The sequence below is a fragment of the Thermobia domestica genome, chromosome 8 (assembly GCF_964235325.1).
Source record: "Thermobia domestica chromosome 8, izTheDome1.hap1.1, whole genome shotgun sequence".
Taxonomy (NCBI): domain Eukaryota; kingdom Metazoa; phylum Arthropoda; class Insecta; order Zygentoma; family Lepismatidae; genus Thermobia; species Thermobia domestica.
This window is the reverse complement of record NC_137461.1, coordinates 823,047-850,722: the sequence shown is the minus strand read 5'-3', so window position 1 is coordinate 850,722 and position 27,676 is coordinate 823,047. Positions and strand designations below refer to the sequence as shown.

General features: G+C 35.0%; 1 protein-coding gene across 4 annotated transcripts in view; it reads left to right on the top strand.

Annotated features, from left to right (window-relative positions):
• LOC145692622 (phospholipase A2-like) overlaps positions 1–27,676 on the top strand; it is a 109,242-nt gene that overhangs the window by 80,889 nt on the left and 677 nt on the right. For 3 of the 4 annotated variants that reach the window (XM_081767948.1, XM_081767947.1, XM_081767949.1), the window contains one exon: positions 4,679–8,289. The exons of the other annotated variant lie outside the window; for it this stretch is intronic. In XM_081767948.1, coding sequence (XP_081624074.1) covers positions 4,679–4,775 — 97 coding nt within the window. In that variant the 3' untranslated portion in view covers positions 4,776–8,289. Of the gene's footprint in view, positions 1–4,678; positions 8,290–27,676 lie in introns of those variants that run through there. 4 annotated transcript variants of the gene reach the window in all.

Sequence of the window (27,676 nt, the reverse complement as noted above, 5' to 3'; positions counted from 1 at the left end):
AATTCCTTAGATTGGGCCAGAAACAAATATTCTAACAGATACGGAAACAGACATACCATCTATGCAAATTATGCTCCTTGCTGTATGGATCTTGTATGGAATCTTGAAAGTAGTTAATATGATTCGAAGTTGTTTTGTTCGAAATTATTCGTGTATGATCTAGTATCATAATATGTTTTCAAACTTGTATTTCGCTGCTTTCAGTGTTATTTCAACAATTGATATATTAAATATTATATATTTTCTTTGCTGCTGCTAATTTCGTTTCGGAAACCCTAACAATCCGTACGATGTGATTTTTATATTGTCTTTCTATACTCCTGTACTTAGATATTGTGTTTTTCTTCTCTTCCGCGGCGAAGTGTTGCGGTGGCGACTTTCGTAAAATTTACTGCGCCAGACTTTGTTTAGTTCTCGCGTGTTTTCCAGAAATGCGTTGGTGATCTATGTATAAGATGTTGCGCAATATGAAAGAGGTAAAAAAAACCGTAAGCACGGTATGGGCTAATATTACAAAATTTCCCACTTGTCACATGGCGATCTTGTTCAAGTGCATCTGCAACAATTTACACAGTTTTTCATTAGGTCATGATTTTGCCTTCCTGTCTTGCATCATCCTTTATACTCACACAACCACTACAGGAACGAGTAGCCCAACGAGAATCTATTAGGTCCAGTATTGTCTCACCAGAAACTTCAAGTAAGGCACTGTGGACTTCTGTGAGGTTATTACCACGTAAAATTTCAATCTTTATATAAGACCTCTGATCTTCAATAGACACGTTACCCGAGACACCTACCATCTCCAATTCCAATACTGGTCACAGCCACACCGTGTTCATTAGAGAACGTACAAACACACGTCTTGGTACCTCAAGACCTACGCAGTATTTGCATAGTGTGCATTATCCGTGAAATTACCCTCGTACTTAAGAACCTTAAAGAAAATACTGCATTTGTAAAGTCATGTCAGTACGATTTTGGAAGGTGAGTTATGTCATTGCAGGATGAAAACCTTGCTGAATCTATCTAGTGAAAGCATAGTTATAAAATGTCACTAAAGGCACAATCTGCGCCAGTATCGGATTCCCAGTCCTTTTTTTCCCATTTGTATGGCAAAATGCAGTCACCTGCTACTTGTTTCAATATGTAAGCGATGGTTTCAAATGAAGATCCAAACAAAGTTTCTGACCAGAACTCACCTAAAACATTTCAATTATTTAAAAAAACACACAACACTAGTATGGATTAGAAAGATAGTCATATTTTCGAAGCGTGAAATAATGAAATGTTTAAATGAAATGAAATGTTTAAGTGAAATGAATAATGAAATTTATTCGGTCACCTATCTGAAAATGGAGTAAAAAAAACCTGTGCACATAAACACAGTGTACAAATGGTATAAAACCACAATAGATATTTCAGGATTCTGTACACCTCATACGATACACGTTGCTACCTTCATATTAAGAGAAACTATTCAGATTTGATTTCAGTTGCGCGGTTAATGTTGATAAAACGAAGAAATAATAAGTAATATTTAATTGTGCCTGAGCGAAATATGTTGCATCTGCATGGAATATGATAATCTACAAATTGATTAAATAAAAGATGTACTTCTACTAATTAAAGAAATATCCATTGAAAGTGTATCATTAAAGGTACGTATGGTTTATCTCTCAGTAATATGCAAGTTACCTGAAGGATGAGAGGTAATTTCTCTTTATAATTAATCATAATTATTTCTATTATTCAGTATACTTCCGTAAAGAGTTCTACAAATTAATAATTCTTCCTCTCAAAACAGAATTATATTTTCTTTAGAAAATGAATTACGTCGTTAAAATAAGAGCAAGAAATACATTAAAAATGTAATGCACTTATCCGTAATCGAATTATTACAAATACCAAGGAAAAATATCTTAATGCATGTTAAACAAACCAAAAAAGCATTTTAGCATACAGGGTGTCGTTAGAAAATAAAGTTGGGACAAGATTTCATGAACAAAGGACTCTGCTAATGTGATTGTTTGGAGGAATAAATGACAAGTTTAATTAGCAAACGTGAATAGTCATAAATTACAAGTTTGATTAATGAATGTACGTGGTTTTGAAGAAACTATCAAGTGCATGGCCATTTAGACCACAACAGTAGGACTGCTGATGTTTCTCAAAACGTTATTTAGAATTTTTTAGTCAAATTTTGGTGGGAGGAGAATTATGAAATAAATTGATTGATTTTTCTTTTTCTTCTTTTGCACATAGAATAAATGATTATTTCAAATGGTTTCAACCGAAGATGAATTCGAAATAAACAGTGAATAAAATCAGTAATAATCCAAAAATACTGGTGATCTTGGTTGAGTCCGAATAGAGCAGTACCGGCGAAATTTGTTTGCCCCGGGGGGCAAATTTCTTGTCAGGGCCACACCCTGAACTCATCATCACAGTTTAGGATTCTTCCTTTGCACGATATACCTCAAATCAATGAGTGATTCTTAACTGTACATTAGCTTCTAAGGTTACACTTGCACTTCAAAGAAAATCATTATTGTTAACAGACATGAAACAAATTTATAAATACACTTTTGACTCCAGTAACAGGTTACTTTAATAAAATAAAGAATTAATACATTGAAAACGTTTGATAAGATACATTATTAACGTTGTATTAATGCATTCATGGCAATTGGATATATTCAACTTTTTGGTTATCTGACTAAGGCATTTTGTTACGATTGAATTTTGAGTTTAGTGTCCGTGTCAGAAGTAAGGCTATATTAAACGTGGGCCTAGAACTTAACGTGAAATCCTAACAACATGAGCTCTTACCAGAAATCAAACCCGGGTCTAACAGCCAAAGATACATATGCTTATCGTGTAGGCACCAGAGAGCGCTGAGTTTGTTTACAACTTTGATCCAGAGTGAAATTCTTTACATCAGTACAAATCCGGGTAGTGGTTCGTATTCCACTGTAACACGTGTTCCACCTCATATAGCCTCGGAGCTGAAAATTGTTGAAGTTCAGTCAATCAATTCAAAATGCAGATATCAAAGACGGTGATTGACGAATATTTTTAATGTGTATTATTTTATGCAACATGAGTAACGCGTAATCGTTTTTTTTACCTAGGTCTACTTTTATCTAGATGAAGTGGAGTTAAATAGAAATTAGCAGCAAATCATAAACTGTAAAACATTGATGTGTCATATCATGGTTTCAATCACTTTGTGATGTCGTGCGAATATTAAAAAATACATTAATTAATAAACAATGATCTCTGTAGAAAACATATCTATTCCCTTCCTCAAACATAAAATACATTCAACTTCTGGTCTTTCTTACACTTCATCTCATCTTAATGTGACTATTACAATCGGCGATGAACACAGGAATTTATTTCGGGACATCCTAAGCTCTTCGGAGATCATTTCAATATGAGGATAAATTACATAAAAATTTGTAAAATTAGTCCCAAAATTAGATTAAATTTACAGAAATGATGGGATTTCTGAGGTCTTTACCGCCAGGAGTCACCCTTGAATACATTCCTGACTGTCACTACTATTCCGTAGATAGTTGTCAATTGCTTTGAACTTTTCTAGAGGAGTATGAACCTCTCCTAATATATGATTAAAACTTTAACTTTTAAGGCAAATGAGCAAGGTCGCTGCAGTTCGAGGAGTCAGCAAGTGGACCACAAGAATAACATTGATTTTGCACATTAAAATGCTTTTGCAGATAAATAACTTTCCAATGTCTAAAGATGTGTCTAAGTTAAACATGAAAGGATGTGTAACTTTCTCTTGTAGATTTATCTATACAGCGATAAACCGTACAAGATATTGAGATTTTCTTTCTCCAATCAAACGTAATTCATGACTCACAATGCCATGCAAGCATGCTGTCGGCATACACCAGTGCGTTTGAAAGGACAATTGTGCCTTTAGTATTTATTTTATAACTCCACGAGTAAAAGTTTGATGCTAGATATAAATACGTCAGTGACAAGAGATACAAATTATATTGGAGTAATGGCACAAATTTACATTTTAAAGATCAAGGCAACCCTCTTTGTGAATACAGTGTTTGTCCCATGAAAAGAAGCATTTTCATACCCACGTTGTCATGATTTATCTACATGTGACGAACACTATTATGAACTTTTGAGATGGCGCATGTGTTTCTATGTCGTGTAGGAACAGAGTTTTTTTTATCAGCCGGACATAGTTAACACATAAGGATGATAATGGTAAGGAACATAAAGTGAAGAAATATGGCGGATTCAGTGCACACGGGAATCAAATACTCTTGAAGTCATTTTGGGTATCATCAAGATCTTCATTTGAAACTCCTTTCAGAGCAAAAAGAAACTCATATCCGAATAATGTAAATAATTGTTATAATGTAAAAAAAACAGTGTTAACTTGTCCGTGTACGTAAAAGTATCGTACAAATTTTATATCTCTTCCTACCACACTTTTGGACTTGATTCCCTTATGCTCTGAACTCCCCATATATATGATTCGGTTAGGCAAGCACATAGTTCAACATAATCAATTGATATGTAGGAAAATACGATATTTTAAGATAAACTTGTCTTTTATGTTAGATGTTTCTTACTGTTTAAATATCAATTACTTTTATTTGATATTTTGTTCTTTTGATGCATGCAGTGAGGAAGACAATTGTCGTGAGTATAACATCGACGAATCTGGGCCTAAAGAATGGACATTCGTGAACAGCGGAAAGTACGAACCCAAGGAAAAGTGAAGCTATAACTTCCAGTCCTACGGAAAGGATTCTGATCTTTCTCTAAGGAAATGGAATGGATGCATTGTAATGCTAATTGATGTTAGCAATTAGAAAAATGTAAATTCCTGTGCGTTTCAGGCCACGTGTAGCCAGTCATGTTCACAGAAGAGAAAATAAAAACGTCAAAATAATCTGTAAGTCCACTGTGTGATGTCTAGTACTTATGCTTTTTCGCTAAACTCTGTCGGTGTATCATAGCAGAGGTTCCTTTAGTTTAGTTTAGTTTAGTATTTGAGTAACAAACATATCTTTAGGTCAATCTCTAGTCATAAGAGAAGAAAGAGGAACAATTCAAAGCACAAACTTTTTTAGTCGATTCCTAACAAATGTTAGTCTAGATAGTTTCGTTGTTCTGATTGGCCAAGGTCCGCAATTGAAGTGCTCTTGTATGTATAATAAAAAGAAGTATTGTTATTTCTTATAATAACAGCGACGATTACTTAATATGCTACAATGGCTTGAATTTGAAATCAAGTTATGATTCAATTATTCGCTGTTAGCATAACACTAACACTTTCAGTTGAATTATCTAGAAAATTTTCTAAATTAGAGTTGTGTTTCAGCAAAGACAACCTTAAATAATATTAAAAATATCGCATTTCGATCCATTTTACCATGCAGTAAATTACACCAAAACATAATGTGTGTTTATTTAACATTTGCTAATAAAAATAAAATTAAAGAATAACTTTTATGAAATATTTGAAAACTATCGAAACATTTTTAAAAATTCATATCAAAGTAAAATAAAATAGTAATATAAAGCATATCAATATTGATCTGTAGAATTCATTCAGGAACACTATTTTCATCTAAAAAATCTGAGCTAAAGTTCTAAATTTTATAACGGTAAAACATTTAAAAGTCTATCTTTGCTTATTTACGAACTTAAAACAGCACAAGCTTGTAAGATAGCAAATTCTACTTCTTACGGTACAAAATATGATAGCCTTTTCATGATTACCCCGGATCCCTTGCAATTTTATATTTTGAAAACATTTATATTTGGAGTCTAATTATCTCTACTGAAGTCCGTAAAATATCTTAAGAAACTTTTGCTTTTATTATTTTGATACACAATGAAATATTGTTCAATTAGGCAAGCATGATAGCTGAATATGATAAACAATCTGAGTAATGTTGTAGCGAATAACGCTGATTACAGAATGGAATATTTTTGGCACAATTAAGCCACTGCTATTGATCTACTTAGTATAGGATGCAATAATCATATCTAAAAGCATTATTGTTCATAATTGCTCATTAGATTAAATGCTTTTCCGTAATAGACTTAGTCGGCTGAAAATGCACAATCTAATATGGCGTGGGAAGAAAGCAGACAGAGCTCCACCTATTATTATTATAACACTAAGTAAGATACATCCACCATTAAAAACACATGGATTTGTGGAATTTCTATCTTTCACTTGTTTTGTAGGAACAGACTTTGTAAAATTGAATCAAAAGCTTCTGCTATGCAAACACGGTTTAAGTAAGGTGCAGTGATTGAATTTTAAGGAGCGGTAAAAGTGATTCCGAATAAAATTTGTATCATTCATATGCTGTTTGTAATAAGGAAAACGTTAATCGAATAACTATGAGTAAGTGGGAAGCAATCTTTCATGTACCTGTAGAGCGAGCATTGAAACTGCACCTCAGAATAATCAGCTAATTTCATTTGATAGATTAAAAAGATCTGCAGTTACTTTACGGATTGATTTCAAACGACAATGAATATCATTAGACTACAAAATAAGTCATAAGTAGATTTACTAAAAAACGTATTGCAGTTTGTTTGCTACCTTTTCTTGGCCTAGTAAAAAGTGTAAAACAAAATTCACGTTTCATAATAAACATACGTTACCGTGTGCGTATCCAGTAATCAGATTCACTATTTGAGATACATTTTATACTAAATAATAATGTCCTATATTGAGGAACGACTTTACCTCTGATTAGCATCATAGTAAAAATTTGGCTAAAGCACGATTATAATTTCCGTATAGAGGAACACTTTGACTGTTATCCTCAGTTGATGTCTATATTGATAGAGGAAAGCCACCAAGTCGTGGATTATACCATAAGCGTTCTTCTGTTACAAAATGTGTATAATGCTAATTACACATAACATTGGGTATAGGATCCAATATGTTTATTGAATGAATAAGAAACTAAATCTTTCCCGTTAAGAAGTATTTCCTTATGCGCGCCACGCAGAAGTAACGTAATATTCGCACGATTTAGAGAACAATTTATTTATTGATTTTATTGGTGATATAATATTTATGTTACAAAAGCATATGTCAGAGATAGCACTACAGGATTAAGTCTTTCCCGAAGCTACTACCAAGTATGAGTTCCAATAATTTAGTTTTATTTGTCATTATTTTACCTTTTATACAAAAATAGTTCAACAAAGAAAGGCTATGTGAAATAATATTACATGTTATTTTTGTAAATTCCTAATATTGAATTGTGTAAAATTACAAGTTGTCTTTGAAATACCAGAATTTCTTGAAAATTGAAAATTTCAAAAACTATCTTAAAAACTGTATATGAAGTTACAAAGTAAAAGGTGAAACGTTTTTACATAAAAGTTTTTAATTTTAAAATATATTTTATAGACCCTTTGTTGTTAAAAAGTTTGTTAAGATTCAACCAGTAGGCGTTGGCATAGTAGATATACTTGACTCCATTTTACAAACTACTTACACAAAAGAAGTGATTCTCATGAACTTTGTCTTGTTTGTAGTGAAACATTAGTATTAAATGATAAATTGGCGATACTTTGTAAGTTGTTTTGTTTTCACGTCATGTGGGATTGCGCAATTTTACAACCGCTCCACACACATAATATATAGTTTTTAAAACTTGATTTATAATTACATTTGTCAGTTGCTGTTTGAATGAAGATTTTACAGCTGTTTTTAAATGTTCACAAACTTCTTTTCAGTATATGTAGTATAAGTAGAAAATCCAAATTGTTAGATCAGATTTTAATCATTTTTTGGAAATTATTATTATCATAAAACCTCTGACACAATGCTGAATTGTGTGTCATATTTACATTATAACACATATTTTAATGTTGATGAAGAAAATACCAAGTTTTGGACGTGAAACGAAAATCAACTCAAGAAAAAATGTGGATAGGCATATCAAAGGTAATTCTTACATATCAACAATTGACGCACGATGTGATCAAAAAATCATTCTGTCACTTTAACATGTCTCTGGAATACAACATAAGATTTTTCTTAAATGTAAGTCTATATGCAGATAAACCAAATGAAGTCAATGAAGTGTAATGTAAAGCACAACGTCATTCTGCAGTCTCCATGATATGATTCAGTAATAGCCAAGTGGAAATACGCCGGCCCCGTCCTACGAGTATATTTCTTTCAGCCAACGAAAAATATGTAAATATTTTAACAATCTGAATTGATCCAATGAAAAGCAATGTTTAATCTTCCATTGCGCATTAAGCAGTTTTATTTAATATCTAAATTATAAGAATAATTTTTAAATTCTTATCATTATATATATATATATATATATATATATATATATATATATATATATATATATATATATATATATATATATATATATATATAAATAGTAGCCTGTCACGCAAGAGTGGCTGTTATTTTGTCTTGACCCTCAGTTCAATAGAAGTTGATCGTCATGAAACAACTTATAGATTATTTCTGTAAAATAAATTTAGTCGATCAATCATATGTCAAACTACGACTTGAGGATTAGGAATTCTCACAGTGCAACATAATCTGGAACATTCCAAAAGACTTAACAAAAAACGTTTGAAATATTGGCTTATATATATATATATATAATCTTCAAAAGAAATGTTTTTTTGTTCTTTGTATTCATAGTTTGTTGGAACGAAGTAAAGTAGTTGTTCTCATAGATAAGACAGCTACCATACTTGCATACACGAAAGAAGAGATGCTACTAAATATTCTTTTAACAGAATCTTTGAAATAAAAATGATCAATTTGAGTAAAGGTTTCTAGAATTTGAAACAATGCAACGTTTTGTATGATTCCGAAGCTTTTATTCAAATTGTAGTATTTTCTACAGAGCTAAGATTAAAAGAAAATCTAAGAAATTTGCTCAGCGATGTAATTAATTGTACTACTAATTATATCAACGTAATTTATACTCTTAGATATTATTGTAATGTACTGTACAACTTTACTGGAAGAGTTTTTCGGTTACGTGGAAAATACGTTAATGTAAAATTATCCTAAATTGCATGAAATATGGGCATCTATGGACAGTTCTCAATACAAATAGTTTGTAAATTGAGATGAATCAAATCAGGAGAAGATAATACTAGGATCTGTTGCATGCAATGTTTAAATTATTTTTAACGGGTGAAAATGAATTATTAAAGCTATCTTTATATGGAATTGATGTATGACACTTCTGTACTATGATAGTATCTTAGTTGACTTCAATTGGTTCATCTTCATGTGCGGCCATTCTAGACAGAAACGCCTTTCATTGGTCTTCTGTCTCTGATTATATTAAGAAAATGAATTATTTTGATATAGCATTTCAACTTTGTATCATTATGTATGGAATTTAATGTGATTCTGAGAATATAGTGTCTAATATTTAAAATTCTAAAATACGAAATGACTATGGTATGGAAAATTACATTGTCTTGTCTTAATATTTGGTAAGTTCCTCTATGAAATAGAACATATCCAATTTTGGGCAAACTTTGAAGCTTCTACCGTAAAGTTGAGATTTACAAGAATTTGTGTTAATATTCTTTAAAAAAGTGAAATTTCCATACAATTTAACGCTAATGTAAAAAAAATTAAAAATGTTTACAGACATTTCAGAAGTATCAAAGATGAATTTTGTCCCTTAAATTCACATAGGGTGTTCTCTCAAGTTTTCTGTATGATTTCCTTCCTAGCTAAATACTGGTTCGCAATTGGAACACTGAGATCCAATTTGTGTAGATGCATATACCATTTGCATGCAGTTTTACATGTTGTCAACTTAAAAAATAAATACTTTTTATTTCTTTAAACCATGCCTCAATGTATTCTACAGTACAATTTGCTCCAAAATAATTGCGTACATACCAAAATAATTCCGTACAAATTGATAATATATGTATAAACTGATACTCCGTAGAAGCGATTCTGTATGTGGAATGCCTTCACTAACCTGTACTAGGAGCATATATTTTAATCACTCTCGACTCTAGTCATAAGAACTAAATATACGGTTCTGTTGGTTGGAGTTATCCGTTTCTCGCCATGTGAATACATGTAGCAGAAAGCAAAAACCAGAAGATATAGCCTCTCGTAGCCGAGCTTACTAGCCAGCCGGCTAGTGATAAAAATCTCTTTTAGCGTGGGTTCAAACCTGGTCCAAGCGAAGTTCTTTTTATATTTCTTAAAAATTTTCATTACATTATTTTTCATTAAAACCAGATGAAAATAAAACTCATTTTCGCTTGTACGTAATATGTAAAGCATACATTTTGCACACACAACTTTATTGATAAAAACATGATTTATTTATGTCATGAAACATAGCTGAACGAGCGTTAGCGACAGAAGGGGGTTAGAAGCCCCGAAGGGCTAGTTTTGTTCCACCTTGAATCCATGATAATACGTGTCACTCAGGTGGACCAACTTTGATGTAAATCTAACCGCACCTACTTTCTTGTGATCAACTTAAAACAGATGGCTAGTGTCCAGCGACACTATAAGCAAGAATTGTATCTATTTCGGTTCAGAATAGGGCGCAGTTGCTAGGCCTGCTCAGGAGCAGGCGCGAAACGACGGGCAATATGCACAAAAATGAGTATTGATGATATAAGTACACATCACGCTGTGCTAGGTTGTCACTGCAAACAAGAATTTTGCCTGTTCTTATTGTACAGCCTTCTAGTTAAATTACAGCTTCTTTCGGGTAATTTTGATACTGTGCATTGTGCAAGATCATTGTAAAGATGGCGTTAGGCGCTTTGTTTGGTGGAATATTAGTAATTTATTAATACTAGTAACATTCCTCTTCTAAGAATAAATACAACTTTCTTACATTGTGCGGAAATACAGCACAGGTGGACGGTAGTATCTTATGTATATATTTGATGTGTGCTCCCTTGTTTTCATCGTTTAATGATTTCTTTCGTGACAATAATTAAAACTGGGCCACAATTTGCATGATTTTTATTTTTCTTTTCTCAATTTCATTCCTTCATTTTCTCCTGCTTTTGCATATTGTTACTGCAATCACTTCTATCATTATTTTCTTGATTTTTAAGTCTACCTTTCAGTGAGAATGCCTAATCTGATTGAGAGGTCGGTATACCTTTCAGTCTAAGTATTCAACACCCACCTCTTAAAACTTATATTCTTGACATAAATAAATACAAAGATCCATAGAGTCTTGTACGGGAGTTGGACATGAAGAAATTGTGATTCTTTGATATATTTTTCCCCAAGAAAGTGAAATATGCTACATAAGCTCTGGCACGTTTGAACTAAGAGAATGCGTTAAAGGGAGTAAGAAATTGTGAAAACATTTTCTTTGCAGGAAAACATATTCATAATCCTACGTCACGCTAAATTCTTCTGTCTTTTTACACGTCACGTGCAAAAATATCGAAATAAGCGAAAGTTTTATGTTTACAATAACTGGGTTAATACGTAATTACACTTTCTTACGTCAAGTTGGAAATCTAACTTTCCAAAAATTTCTTCTTTGCTAACAACACTATGAGGATAAGATTTTGAAAATGTTTCCAGGCAGAAAGGAGTTATCATATTTCTTCCTTATATGTAAGCCATTATTTCCTTTCTCTCGTGTATCTTTATTTATGTATGTTATTTCACTTAGTCGGAGACACATATCAAAGTATCATGCTTTCTTCTTACGGAACTTGAATTCGTATCATATATTTCGTCCCGAAGCTACAACAGTTCAGGAAAAATGACTTTGTGTACACTCTATACACTATTTTTTCTTCCACCTTCTGTGAAGTTAACTGGTGCTTGTTTATGACTAGCAGATTTGAATGTATTTTTATTTGATTGGTAAAGTTGCTGCTGGTTATAATTTTGTATCTTAAGTCTTTCAACATGTTACAATAATAACTGCACGAAATTTAAAGTACTGTATATCCAATAACCAAACAACGAAAATTTATGACGTAACCATACATTAGTGTACTTATATAAAAACATATGACGTAAATTGTGTCCAAATATATTATATTGTAATATCCCATGTGAAGTTGTTTACAAACAAATCCACGCATCGAGTGTTTGTAAACACTACCTCGTGCTTCATCAAGAGGAATTTCCACCAGTGAGACCTGCAATCACCTGCAGACGACATTTAGCTCCTCCCACGGAGCAGAAGACGAAATTGAAGCAGCAGTGCCACCGCCACCCAAGGGACGCTATAAATTGGACAGAAGAATCCAGCTCAGTACCAGTTTCCTGGTGACCCTCCTTTAGTCTGCTACGGGACTCTTGGAGTAACCTAACCCCAGGCCTCTAGTCTGCTACGGGACTACGCCTATCCTATCTCCTGGCTTAACCTGCTACGGGGCTCTGTCTGGGAATCCCAACCTCATCCGCTTAGCCTGCTACGGGGCTCTGTTGGCAACTTAACCTGCCTCTTCTTGCTACGGAGCATCGGTTCCTTAACTCCACTCCTCTTAGCCTGCTACGGGGCTCTGTTGGAGATCCTGTCTGCGACCACTCGGTCAAAGACTACCTTTTACTTACCTTTTGAAATAGAGATCAGATTGTATAGTATTTTGTACAAATACTTCATAGTGGATTTTATCATAAAACTGGTAGCGGGAGTCGATTCCGGACGTTATTTTTATTAACTGCTCTACCTCTTCCTTATATGTGAGACAAAATACACAAAGTTTTACATGGTAGAGACTTGACTGGCTCAGAATAAGCTGTGAATACTCCCCTACCTGACAGTATTTTTATTAACCGAAGTGGACTTTTTTCTTTGGAAGGTATGTGAATTTTTAAGTGTTAGTGCTTTTAGTGAACTGAATTTGTTTATGCCTCAAACTAGAACTGGTAGAAACACTTTTCCAGAAAACATTCTTAATATGGAGCAGAATTCGCGTCTTTCCTTTAATGTACCACACCTTACTAAATACTCGGATCATGTGATGGAGGATCCCGATAGGTTATTTATGCTCTTTGACCATCTGGCATTATTACCTTCGTGGAACGAACAGAAGAAGAAAGAGCTGTTACCTATGTATTTGCAAGATGTCACTCTGGATTTAATTTTGCAATTAAAAGCTCAGAATCAATTGGACACACTAAATTATGATCAATTAAAAGACAAATTAATAGATTTGAGCAGGCCGAAACTTCCAGCGTATAAGGCGGAATTTGAAATTTTCCAGGTTCAGCAAGGGAAAAATGAACCTATAGATGCTTACTTTCTTAGGAAATTAAGAGTAATTAGGGAAGTTTTACCTCAGGCCACCGAGGAACAGAAAATCAATTATTTACCATTAGGTTTGCAGAATTTTTTTTACAAGAATAGCATTAGAATCCTTTACAACCGTTCAGGCTCTACAGACTCACTTACATAATTTAGAAAAAGCGAATGACTTGATGAAGAAACGTTATTATGTTGAGCTACAACAGGCCATTTACTCGCTGTGAGAACAAAATACACCAGTCAGCAATTTACATTCGAGACCGATCGCTGGTGCTTTTTTTTTCCTGTTCACCAGCAACAACAACAAATCACATATCCGTTATATAATCCAGCGCATAATTGGAGTCAATATCAACAACCTTCTCCTATGTTTCCTGCACCTTCTGCACCACAATTACAAGCTACACCACAAAATCAAATACCTTCAAGTTCCTCCCAGCAAACCGCGAACCAGAATCCCCCGCCCGAACCCCCGGCGCCTAGCACTTCTAGTAATTCTAATACAACTAACTCGTTAGACTTTTCTAAATTAGCAAACCAGATGACCGAACTATCACTTTTAGTGGCCCAGAATGCTATGAAAGCCTCACAATTTAGAAAAGGCGGCCGTAATAATCATAAACCAAAAAACACAAATAATAATCAGAACCATGAGATAAATGGGAGAAAGAATGGTCCTAAAACAACAATAATAACAAAAATGATAGGCCTAGACCGGAAACTATCACTGTATGTGGGACGTGCTATAACAGAGGACATACCTCCAGCGTATGTTTTAAAAATACGCAACAACAGGGAAACGTATAGACGGGCCCCAGGACAGACCCTTACAAGAAAATGTTCTGGCAGCCGTAAACATAGATAAAAATGAATCAGATGATAGGAAACACATCGCTGTATGCAGTGGCTCTTTTGTCAGAAAGAAGAGAAAGTGTTAACATGTTAAACCAAGACCATAAATTATTAGTTAACGTATCGGTTAACAGAGAAAAATATTCAGCAATTATTGATACCGGAAGTTCGTTGTCTCTCTGGCCTAGATTAGCCATTCCTCCTAATACAAAATTAATCCCTTTTTACACTAACTTGAGAGGAATTGAGAATTCTATTATAAATCTACGATACTTAGCTTTAATTAAATTTACATTGGGCTCAACGACATTCTCACATTATTTCAGAATCTTAGAACATGGAGCCTTTCTACCTCTATTTGGCGAGGATATTTTAAACCGATTGAAAGCAAAGATCGATTTCCAAAATCATACACTGTAAGTGTATAAAAAACCTAGACCTCCACAGTATCCAAGGGAGATTAATACTCAGGAAAAACTATCGGCTAGTGCCATGAATACAATTAGGCAATGCAAGTCGGCTGATGTTTTCACAACCAGAAAAGTCACTATAACTGTCAGGACACATTTCTTTTTACCTATTAGTATTAAAAATTAGCAGAAAAAACGCAAACATTTTTTCATTTCTCCATTAGAGAATTTATTAGACAGGCATGGTCTGCAAACATTGCCTACCAAAGTACCTAAAAATAACCTCACTCTATTAATATCGAATCCTACAAATAAGCCGGTAACACTAACAAAGAACACACCTGTAGCATACGTAGAAGAGAACCTTCAAGAAATAGATTTACAGGGTAATTGTCCAGATAGTGGCCATGATGACGAAACTTTTTACAGATCAGAAAAAGAAATTCAGGATCAATTAGAAGAAACAAAATAATTTTTTGATATTAATTTGTTTGACATAAACCCGGATTTATCAGAAGAAAAAAAGAAAGCCGTACAAGATTTACTCTTTAAATACAGAGATGTTTTTTCTACACACCAACAGAAATTGGATATTTCCGAGGTTATATACATAAAATAAGGATAGACAAAGGAGCATCCTTTCATCAAAGATCTCCTCCGGTTCCATTGGCGGTAAGACCTCAAATTGACTTACAAATTAAGCAAGTCTTAGACGCTAATATTATCAAGGAAACTAGCGATAGTTCGTTTTCATCGCCATTGATCATTGTGAAGAAGGCCGGGACTCCGGAATTCCGGCTAATTTTGAACCTCCAAGCTTGCAATAAGTTCTCACACTACTTGAGTATTCCATTTCAAAATACGGAGGATATTCTACACGTTTTAAGAGGAATAGCCTGTATATCCACCATTGACATAAAATCCTCATATTTACAGCTATTGTTGCATCCCAAAAGCCAAAAATACATGACTTTTGAGGTCAACCATACTAGAAAGGCATATAAATTCCAGAGGTGTACCATGGTTCACTCCAGTTCCGCCGCCGGACTCAGTAGCTGTACGCATGCTTTTAGATGGCCTACCACCCCGTATAACTGCATTTGCTGATGATTTGGTCATAGGAAGTAAAAATTGGAAACAACAGTTATCGGATTTAGAATTACTTTTTAAACAATTAAGAAACCATGGTTTTCGTGTCTGTCCAAAGAAGACCCACATATTATACACAGAATTGGGCGTTTTAGGCTTCACAGTTAGTGGGAAAGAAATCAAGATTTCACCCAAAATCGTTAACAAGATTCAAAATTTTAAGAAACCAACTACTAAAAGAACTCTGAAAAGCTTTTTAGGATTATGCTCTTATTTAAGAGCACATATCAAAAATTTCTCGGAAAAATAGTACCATTTCAGTGCCTTTTAGACAAGAGTTCAAAATGTAAATGGACCTCTCAGCATGACGAATTATTTGAGAAACTTAAGACTTACATCATACACGCACCATCTTTGTTTCACTTCGATCCCTCACTGGAAATACGCGTGTATACTGACGCTTCCTCTATCTATTCAGGAGGCTTAATAGCATGCTATAACCATAAAACGAAACAAGAACGTGTTGTTGCCTATGCTAGTAGACGTTCTACACCAAGTGAAAGGAAAGCATCCACTTGGCAAAAAGAGCTGTACGCCTTAATTTACGTTTTGAGAAAATTTAGATACTTCCTGCTAAATAGAAGATTTAAATTATTTATAGACGCCAAATGCTTGACATCTCTCACAACACAGGCGGACAAAGTTGGAAAATTTAGTCGCTACCGAATATTCTTAACAGACTACAATTTCGAAATACAACACATTAAAAGTCATTACACCCAGCGGACATCTTTAGTCGTTTAGAGGATAAACAAGAAATTAAACCGGAAGAAAAACAAGAAGTTGACAACTTCTCAAACAGAGAAGATGCTAAAGTATTTGCATCCCATTCTTTAGACACTACTCTCCAAATTGAACAACCTATAATCCTACCAAATTTAGCAGAAGAACAAAGGAAAGATCCTTCATTCGCTGACATTATTACTGTTTTGGAAAAAAAGGAACCTAATAAGTTGTCTACTCTTCGGGCCGCAAAATATTTTTCTCTAAAAGACGGGATATTATACAGAACACAGAAGCATCCCCAATTAGGACTGCTATATTTACTTTGTGTGCCGAAATCTTTATTAAGTAAGTGGTTTAATGTCTTACACAATAACCCCATGGCACCACACTTTGGATATACCAAAACATATCATTCAGCGCTTACGAAATACTACTTTCTTAATATGAAAGCGTACATTGCCAACAGAATTAGGACATGCATTTTATGCTAGAAACTAAAGAAATTACCAGTTAAACCAGCGGGTCAATTACCCCATCACCCACCTATGCCGATCGCAACAGCTTGGCAATGTGATTCTATTGGAAAAATAACAGTGGGAAATGGACAATTTAAACACATATTAGTGGCCATAGAAATGTCCACAAGATATTGTGTGACCAAGGTTGTGGACAACATAACAGCGGAAGAAATTGAACAATTTCTTATAAATGACATCATACACAAATTTGGACCTTTTTCATATTTATATCTGGATAGACATCCAGTACATAGCGCTAAGAGCAGGGCCGCCCACAGGGGGGATGTATGGCGCAAACTGCGCCATTGAGAAAAAAATTGGGGGGGATTTTACTCTACTTTCGAACTAGCAATTTTACTGTCGGAATAGCATTAAAACACGATTTTGAGAAGCTAATTTTCAAAAATTTTCCGGGGTGAACCCCCGTTCCCCTGCTTCGATACTCGATGAATGAAGTAACGCGAAAGTAGCCGTATGAAAGGAAAGGTTGGTTCGTTTTAAGAGAGAAGGGCCGCCCACAGGAGGGATGAATGGCGCAAGTTGTGCCATCGAGAAAAAAATTGGGGAAGAATTTTACTCTAATGTCGAATAAGTAATTTTGCTGTCGTCAGAATAACATTGGAACACGATGCGATTTTTTTTTTAAATCGAGAATGAAGTCCTGGAGTTTTTGGACTTAACGTACAGCAGACGTATAACTGAAAACGCATGTTTTATAATACTTTCTGTATAAGTGTTCCATCTATACGTACTTTCCGTATGAAACAATGTAGGCGGTCAGGATCTGACATAAAAATGGAGGGTTCCCCCCACCCCCTGCTTAGAAACTCTATGAATGAAGTACCGCGCAAGTTGCTATATGAAAGGATGGCGCTAAGTTCTGGTGAACAACAGTTACAAACACTCAAGGAATCACTTTCAAATTTAGATTTGAAACTTGCCTATTTTGTCTGTTGAAAATTATAAAGTAGTTTGACATAATTGTGAGCTAGTGGTAACCATACAGACAACAGCCAAGTTTCAAATCTAAATTTGAAGTGAGCCAGTGAGTGTTTGTAATTGTTGTCCACCAGAACTTGGCGCCTATTTTTGTGATTTCAATTATTTTTAAGGCCATTCGTACTTGGCTCTTTTACAGGAATGTTTTTTGTTGGATATCACTTCTTGGGGCCGCGGTGGCTCAGTGGAGTTGCTGTTAAACTGTGCTAGCGGTAGGACGTGTTGTCCGGTGCAGTGTTTGTTCGCAGTTTGACGTGCTTAGCTTTACCACTACGTGTGGTTTATTTGTGTAAGTGACTATATATTGTAAAATATTACGATGTCTCAGCTCGTTAGAAAAAATACCATCAAATGTGTATTTGACAAGGAAAAACGTAATAATCGCCCGTCACCCATCGCTATTCATAAATGGATTGAAAGTTTATTTAAAGAGGACTGCCATGACATTATTGCGCTCCAACTTCACTCTGATGAATATGCTGTGTTTGTGACTTTTAATACTGATGCCATTTTTGAAAAAGTGTTAAGTAAGCTCGAACCTACGGTACCATTTAAACATAGTGACGGTAGTACCTCTTTTGTCCAACTTGTCAACGCAATGGAAAATATTACCAGGGTAAGAGTCTTTAATTTACCTATTCAACTAGATAATAATGTTATTGTGCAAATTCTGACTGAATATGGAACAGTGAAAAATATAACCAATGAGACATGGTCTCAAAATTATCCCCTTGCAGTGTCCAATGGAATACGAACTGTGAACATTGTCCTTAAAAAACCTATTCCTTCACGTTTACTCTTTAACGGCTTTCGTGGCTTCATATCATATGAAGGCCAGCCTGTAATGTGTTTTTTCTGTCGATCATTAACTCACCGACTTAGTGACTGTGATAAGAAAAGAAGACAAGAACTGAATGGCCCCCATACGTCTCAAACGTCTGACATTCGATTTACCGAGTTTTTCCCCCCACTCCGCCCCGCATCTAGCGCACCGCCACTGCCTTTACAAATGTCATCTCTCGGCACTATTCCAAAAAAACCTTGTGAACAACATGTGCAATTACAACCAAACAGTTCAGCATCAATAACTGACACCTCTACTACGATTGCTGCTCATACGGATGACAACTCTGATTCCCCATCTGGCCTTATCAACAATGCAGCTGAAGAAACACATACACCTAGTGTTAATGTTAATGACCTTGCAAGTGTAGATAATATCGATACTCCGTCTTGTCTCCCTGGTAAACAGCCTGTTGGTACTGAGAGCTCCCTCCAAGCTGTGAAACAAAAAACTGATATGGAATTCATTGCACCTACTTCAGATACAGAAGGTAGTGACCTTGACCTGGAAAGTGAAACAACAGACATTCCTGATACAAGGGAATTACGTTCACGAAAGAAACGAGGCTCACGTGGTTCCTATTCACAACCTGTGAATGTCATAACAACTCGAAAGAAGAAAAGGCGTGGTGCTTCAATAACTGAATGTTTACGTCACGACGATACTGCCTCAGGTGTGCTCACTGACCTTCAAGATTTGTAAACACTTTTTTCGCTTTTTTGTTGTCAGTGTGACTATATTGACGTTCTCGTCTTCTGTTTATAGTAATACGTCGATATGTTCCAATCTTGCATTTGCTTTTTTGTTTTCTTACTTATAACACTGTACATTACACGTATTGTTTCACTCAATGTAAACCGTATGCAAAATAGTGTTAAAAAAGAATTGTTTAAAAAATTTGTTTATGATTATGACGCAGATTTTATATGTCTTCAGGAAATAATCTCCGATGAACACTGTTCCATCTCTGGTTATAAGAGTCATGTTAATATTGGTGTACATGGTTTTGGAACTGCTATATTAGTGAAAGAAGGAATACAAATTGATTCCCTTAAAATGTTGGTGGATGGCAGAGGGATAGCGTTGTATTGGAAAAACACTGTAATTGTCAATATATATGGGAATTCGGGGCATCAAGGAAAGACGGGTAGAGAGATCTTATATTCTGAAGATTTGTTGTATTTGCTTTCTGAACCTTTTAATAACATTATGCTCATGGGCGATTTTAATTGTGTACTTCGAGCTAATGATTGTGTCGGGACACCATCATATAGTCCTGCACTGCAATTTTTTGTTTCTCAATATAGGCTGGTTGATACTGCTATCTACTGTAAAAAGGACCATATCTTTACTTACGTGCGCAGTAATGCGGCGTCCAGAATTGACCGTTGCTATTGTAATCCAGACTTGGTTAAATTGATTGTTAAATATGATGTCTGTTTAGCCCCGTTTACTGATCATTTAGGTCTAGTTCTAGAATTTAATATTGGTTCGCCGTACTGTGTCTGGGGACGATCCTACTGGAAAATGTCCCCCCTTGGTCTAAATGATCCTTATTTTCTTAACCAGTTTCATCGGCACTGGTCAGTCTGGCTTCACCACCGCCACAGGTATACCACACGCCTCAAATGGTGGGAGCAATATGTGAAACCTAAAATCAAATGGCTATATATCGATCACTTTCGAGATAGGAATGCCAATAGTAACCATATGATGGAATTTTATATGAAATGTTTACAATCTGTTAGTGGTTTATCGTCTACTTTCCCAATATCGTACCGAGATATGCAGTATTATAAAGGTAAAATTTTACATTTGCAGAGAGAATGTACTGAAAAATTTCGTTTCTATTGTAAAGATAACACTGTGGTAGAAAACGAGCGTATGACGTTATACCATCTAATTCATACAAAGAAACGTAAAAATCGAGCTTTAATTTCAAGATTAACCTCTAATACTCAGCAAGTACTAACTAATCCGAGTGAAATTAGAGCTCACATTCATAATACATACCAAGAGTTGTATAATGTATCACAGAACACGACTCCTGTTTGGCAATTTACGCCTCTGCCAGGTTATACAGTGACATCTGATTATAACGACATGTTAATGCAACCATATACCAAAAATGAGATCCATGATGTAATACTCAGTTTTCAGCGTTATAAAACTCCTGGAATTGATGGATTAGTAGCAGAATTTTATCAAAAGGTGTTTCCTATTATAGCAGATGAGTTTACTACTATTGTCAATGAAATATTGCATCATGGTGTAATTAGCGAATCCTTTGCTACAGGTGTCATTATATTAGTACCAAAGTTACCAAATCCTACTTGTCTTAAGCATTATAGAGCGTTAACTATGTTAAATGTTGACTATAAAATAGTAGCAAAATGCTTTTTCAATAGGTTAAAAACAGTGCTCTCAAGCATTCTCCACCCAATGCAAGCAGGATTTCTAGAAGGTAATAAACTTCTTGATGTATTGATGGATCTTCGCGATGCTGTGGCATATTTTGATTACACCAAATGTAAAGGTGGCCTTCTATCTATAGATTTAAGGACAGCATTTGATTTGGTTAACCATGGGTATTTATATCAAGTAATGGAAAAATTTGGATTTCATCCGGCTGTAATTAATCAAGTGAAAATTTTGTACATGTTTGCGAGATCTAAAATCCAGGTAAATGGTTATTTAACACCTTTTATAACAATCAATAGATCTATTAGACAGGGGTGTCCGATTTCAATGTCTCTTTTTAATATTTACATTTCACCATTGATTTGTGAATTACATGCTATGCAAAAAAAAAAAAGTGGTAGAGCGTTCACCTCTGGTGCTTGGGGTCCCGGGTTCGATCCCAGCTCCCGCCAAGTGAACTTTGTGGTGGACAAACACCGTGTGCGTGGGTTTTCTCGGGGTCCTCCCGTTTCCTCCCACTTTCTTCATTCCACCATTTCATTCATTATTCATCATCACCGTCTCCTTTAGCCTAACCGGCATAACCGTGGGACGTAAAACTCAAAGATTTCATTTCATTTCATTTTTTCACTTCTTTTTGTAGGCTAATTTCGAGGATAACATTTTCTTTTGGTATCAAACTCAATAACTTGGGTCTTACTTCTCATGTACAAGGAAATTATATCAATATTTTGTAAAGAAAAAAATAATACTACTAATTGTAGAAAAAGAATACCTGTGCCATACACAGTATGTAGAAGTTTTTATACCCTTCAATATCCTTATAGAACATATTTAGTATTGTACACTACCAAGACTACTAATAAAAGTAGTGCCATTTTTATAATTACTACTGCCCCTACAACTACTACAAGCATTCTATAATACTACTACAGGATATAAAAACAACAACAGAAATAACAATTACTAGTACTATAAAAACTACTACTACACTGGGCAATTGTTTTTAGAGGACTTGAGTTTTGAGGAGGGAAGAGATTATTAGTTTTGGGGGGGGGAGTGCGCCATCAGCTTTGGGGGGGATGGACACCCCTGGCTAAGAGGCTGCAAAATTTGGCAAAATGCTATAACTTCGAATTTAAATTTTGTCCCGCAAACGACCATAAAAACCTAGGCATAGTGGAAACATTCTATAAGACAATACATACAGAATGCACTTAAATTTTTCGTACAAGAAAACCAAAATCTTTGGCCGAAGCTGATACCATATATTACATTCGCAATTAATACATTCGTACAAGCCTGAACTAAATATTCAGCCTTTTTCCTCATGTATGGATATGAACCTAAGACCATCTCTGATATTGCGTTAGTGTCAACTCCAACATTATGTGTCAACAAGGAACATTTGAATAAAATACAGAATAACTTGATCGCTAGCTATAATAAGCAGAAAAAGTATTTCGACAGCAGACACCGACAAACTCAATTTGAAAAGGGGCAAAAAGTACTGGTCTACTTTCCTAATCGGCAAATAGGAGTGCCGGAAAGCTTTTCAGCTTCCTACGTGGGACCCGTTCAAATCCTGGATAGACTGAATCCTAACCTTTATAAGATAGAATTTCCAAATTCTTTTCGGTAGAAAATACAAGAAATCTTAATAGACCGAATTAAGCCATTTTATGAAGACAGAGATTATCTAGAACAAGAATAAATAACTTCTTCTTATTTTGTACACGAGCGAAAAAAATACAATACTCACCACTAGGAAGAAGGAGATACAGACACAAGATTTCAGCAAATAAAGACACTTTTCATAACGATACAAACATTCATTTCCTCTTTGTTTTATAAAAAGCTGAATCATTATTTTACAACTAAATGAAACAATGCTGAGATTTGCATTTCCGCACTTAAAAGGCAAATGATCTTTACAAGGACAGCTAACATAATTCTACATTTTCATCGATATTTTTTTCTTTTTCCATTATGAACTACATATTGTCACCGACATTATGCAACTTGAATATTATACAGGATGTTCCAAAAGTTATGACAACATTTATATTATACAGGATAACCAGGAATTCAGGACCATCATTATAATCAACATTGGCATTTAAAATTGGATTATTTTATTGAAATACACACCTTTAACGCAAATATTTTAGAAACTTTTGCACCTTATACAGAGTGACCAAGGAATCACGCCGTTCAAGGAATTATCTTTATATCACTGTGTTAATAGCAACCTTTTTAATACGTCTAACTCTTATAATTTTATATATATTATATATCCGTCTTCGCTCGTTACCAAACAAATCTAGAACGACCCGCATAGAAATTTCATCTCCTATTCCATTGGAAACATTTATTACCAATAATACAACTAAGGAGCAACCGCTAAGACAGACTCCAACTTTACTTCCTATAAGTGAATTAGTATATATTTATTGACGCCAAGCCAAAAACAGCCCTATCTTGAGGGAAATGAAGTATCATCTACCATGTACGGATCCTGCCTGTTTATAGGGACCACCTGTTTAGTGCTCTATTCCCCTACCACATTACTGCTACAAAAAGTGATTTTCATTTATTTCAGTGCCACAAGTGTTTAGTGCCCAGTGACTTTTTGCGTGTGATTCCTCAGTGTTGCCAACTATCGCATAAACAAAAATAACCCTTCGGCTTATTTTTAAACAAGCCAGGGGGTGTAATATCCCATGTGAAGTTGTTTACAAACAAATCCACGCATCAAGTGTTTATAAACACTACCTCGTGCTTCATCAAGAAGAATTTCCACCAGGGAGACCTGCAATCACCTGCAGACGACATTTAGCCCCTCCGACGGAGCAGAAGACGAAATTGAAGCAGCAGCGCCACCGCCACCCAAGGGACGCTATAAATTGGACAGAAGAATCCAGCTCAGTGCCAGTTTTCTGGTGACCCTCCTTTAGTCTGCTACGGGACTCTTGGAGTAACCTAACCCCAGGCCTCTAGTCTGCTACGGGACTACGCCTATCCTATCTTCTGGCTTAACCTGCTAAGGGGCTCTGTGTGCGATTTCCAATCTGAGCCGCTTAGCCTGCTACGGGGCTCTGTTGGCAACTTAACCTGCCTCTGCTTGCTACGGAGCATCGGTTCCTTAACTCCACTCCTCTTAGCCTGCTACGGGGCTCTGTTGGAGATCCTGTCTGCGACCACTCGGTCAAAGACTACCTTTTACTTACCTTTTGAAATAGAGATCAGATTGTATAGTATTTTTCACAAATACTTCATAGTGGATTTTATAATAAAACTGGTAGTGGGAGTCGATTCCGGACGTTATTTTTATTAACAGCTCTACCTCTTCCTTATATGAGATAAAATACACAAAGTTTTACAATATTTATCGAACACATCTTTAAATAGAGCAATGATAAACAGTTTTGAAAAAGCCAAAATACAACAGCATTAAATGTAAATATGTGAATATCCGTCATGATGCTTGTTAGTTTTTTGATTCGTTGAATATGATTTGTTGGAAGAGTTTGAAACACCATGTTCTTTCGTTTATTCTTGGTTAGCCACTTGCACATAGAATGCTCAATTTGATTGGTAACAAATTTTGTGTTGTTGTATTCAACATTACAGTGTTGACTATCATCTCGCCATCTTGATTATTCAACCAATAGATTTATACAGGGAAATATTGTTGTTTTAAGGAGAACTTTATGGAATAGTTGTATATTTGAATGTTCCTTATTTTGTGTAAGCCAAATTTCGGAACAAATAATTTTACGAAGGACAAATGCAGATTTTGTTTTTAAACGGGAAGCAAAAAGAAAAAGGAACAAAGAAAAGAAAAAGAAAGGTACACAATCAATGTCGCAATCATATCTTTTCTTCCACTAAAAATACTGTAATTTTTAAATTATTGAAATGAAAATTGTAATGTGTGAGTAAGCGAATGTAACGTGTTTTTGACATGTATTTCAAAGAACTGAAGTCATTTGATAAGTACAAGGGGAAACATTGGCCTTTTTGCCCTACATAAGAGTTACAGTTAGAAGAAAGCAAAATACCTGCATATTTAACAGTCAGTGGCATATCTAGGATTTTATTTGGAGATGAAGGTATGCACAACACATAAAGAGGCACTTATATTTTCCCTTTTGACTGCCAAGAAATTTCACTGAAGTCGTGCATATAACTAATTTATATTGGGGGGATTTGGGTTCGATAACACCCCTAAATGCGCCACTATTAACAGTGTATTTCTACATATGCTGTACATATATTAATAAATTATCTGTTTGACGACAAAGGACAAAGTTTCTAATCCAATAGAATTTTTTGTCGATGTGCTCAAAAACTAAGCATGTTGATTTAAACTTATCAAAATCATTTTGGTCAACTTGCCGAGATTTGTCAATATTAAGTTACGTGTGCCACCTGTGGACAATTTTTGGTCGTTATGTATTAATATTATTCTAGAAATATTTCCAAGTCAAATTTGGTTTTCTTGCTGGTCTATTGTGTAGTGAGTGATATTTGTTCCACGGGGTCCCGGACTCAATTCCGAATGCGAGAACGTTGAAATTTGAAGTTATTGTGGAGGTTCGTATTGCACCTGAAATTGTAGTTCTAAGTGTCATATTGCCTTGTCCCTGAAAAGGACCGCTAAACTCTAAAGCAACCAATAATAACTCAGAAGCGACAATAAATATATATTATAAAACTACTTTGACAAAGTTGAAGGTAGAGTAATTTACATACAGGAATCAGTTTTCTCTCACAATCTTTTATTACAGAAGTTATGTTATAACACATAATCACTAATAATACAAAATCTATTAAGTTGTTAGGCTAAATAGGTACCCCAGGGCCCAGATAGTCTAGGGAAGAATTCTCATCAAGCTCCATGCAAGCTGAGTGAGTGTGTGATAGGATTCTCAGTGCTCCACACGCAAACAAAGAGAGTTGGAATGCTGCAAAATTCCAAGAAAGCTTAGCGGGAACGAAAACCACGAAGCTTCACACAAAATGGGTGTTTGCGGTTAGAAATCTTTCAAAACTTCGGGCAAACTGGAAGGGTGGTTAAGTTCCAACAATTCTCAAGGGAATCTGAATGGTCAGGAGACATCAGAGCTCCAGGCAAGCTAAGAGGGTTGGTAGGTTAGGATCACTCAGAGCTCGAAGCAAGCAAAGAGAGGGGTGTTGATCAGTCGAGACTGATGTCAGTTCTGACGAGGACTGCCGTTTTACAACGGCGATGGTATTGATGTTCTTTTTTTCACATGACCAAGTGATAACGATGATTCCTTGCCGTCTGTTTCCCGTAGTAACTTGTAGTATAGCAGCACATGGGGATGTTTATAAATACAACCACCTGTAGGATATTCCTCCCTCCATACTCCTTTGCATTGACAGCAAATCGCCTGCATGCTAGCGAAACCTCTTACTGTCAAGTCGAAGGATGCGTAGCTACCGACAGTTACTAATGTGACTGTAAAACTACTAGCGATTAGCTTGATTGGCATATTGAGGAATCTTTCGCTCGCACCCGTAAGTGTTAACAGAATTATAAAAGAAATATCCACTATTGAACATGATGTAGGTAGGGTTGCCAACTGGCTGGTTTCTTATCGGTCTGACCGGAAATATTGCTATTTTCTTAATTAAAGCCAGTGACGGGTACAAACTTATTACCAGCCCCTTTATGACTCTTTTTTTAAAATTTGTATCTAGTTCGGAGTAATTTCATCTAGTTCGAAGTATAGATTTAAAAAGTAACTTTCACTCTGTAAATCCAAACTGTCACTTCACGATCTATCAACGATTAATATATTTTGTTCATCATTTTAAAGAGATGACAAACTATGTCAGGGAAAATTTGAAATTTACTTGTAAGGAATTTTATACATTTATTGAGAGTGAAAAAGGACTTCTTAAAGCAGTTTCTTGTAGTTGAGGTATAAGTTTAAAGAATAAATTTCATTTTCCGAATCCAAAATTGTCACCTAAAGATTAATATACTTTTCTTTGTTCATCTGTTTCGATAATTTTAAAAAAATGCTGGTTAATTGTAAATACAATAAAATGATTATTACAGACTTCAGTTCTAATTTTTAGCACAATGTATCTATTAATCTTATTAGTGAATGTAATAAAGATATGCAGGATACAGGTGCTAATGCACTTTTGTTTACGATAGTACATTTCCTTTCCATGGATGGGTCCGAACAAAGAAACTTCACACTTAGACGTAGATCATAGGGAATTTAGGGGGGTGCTGTATTTTTAGTTTCCAGAGTTGGTAACTCTAGATGTAGCAGACTCAAAAATAAAATCTGCCTTAAAAATAGTAGTTTATTTATATGATTCTGACAGAATATGAAAGCATATACAGACAATAGTCCGGAAGCGTTAAATCTAGAGTCGAAATCAAGATTAGAGTTAGTAAATGCGCATATATTC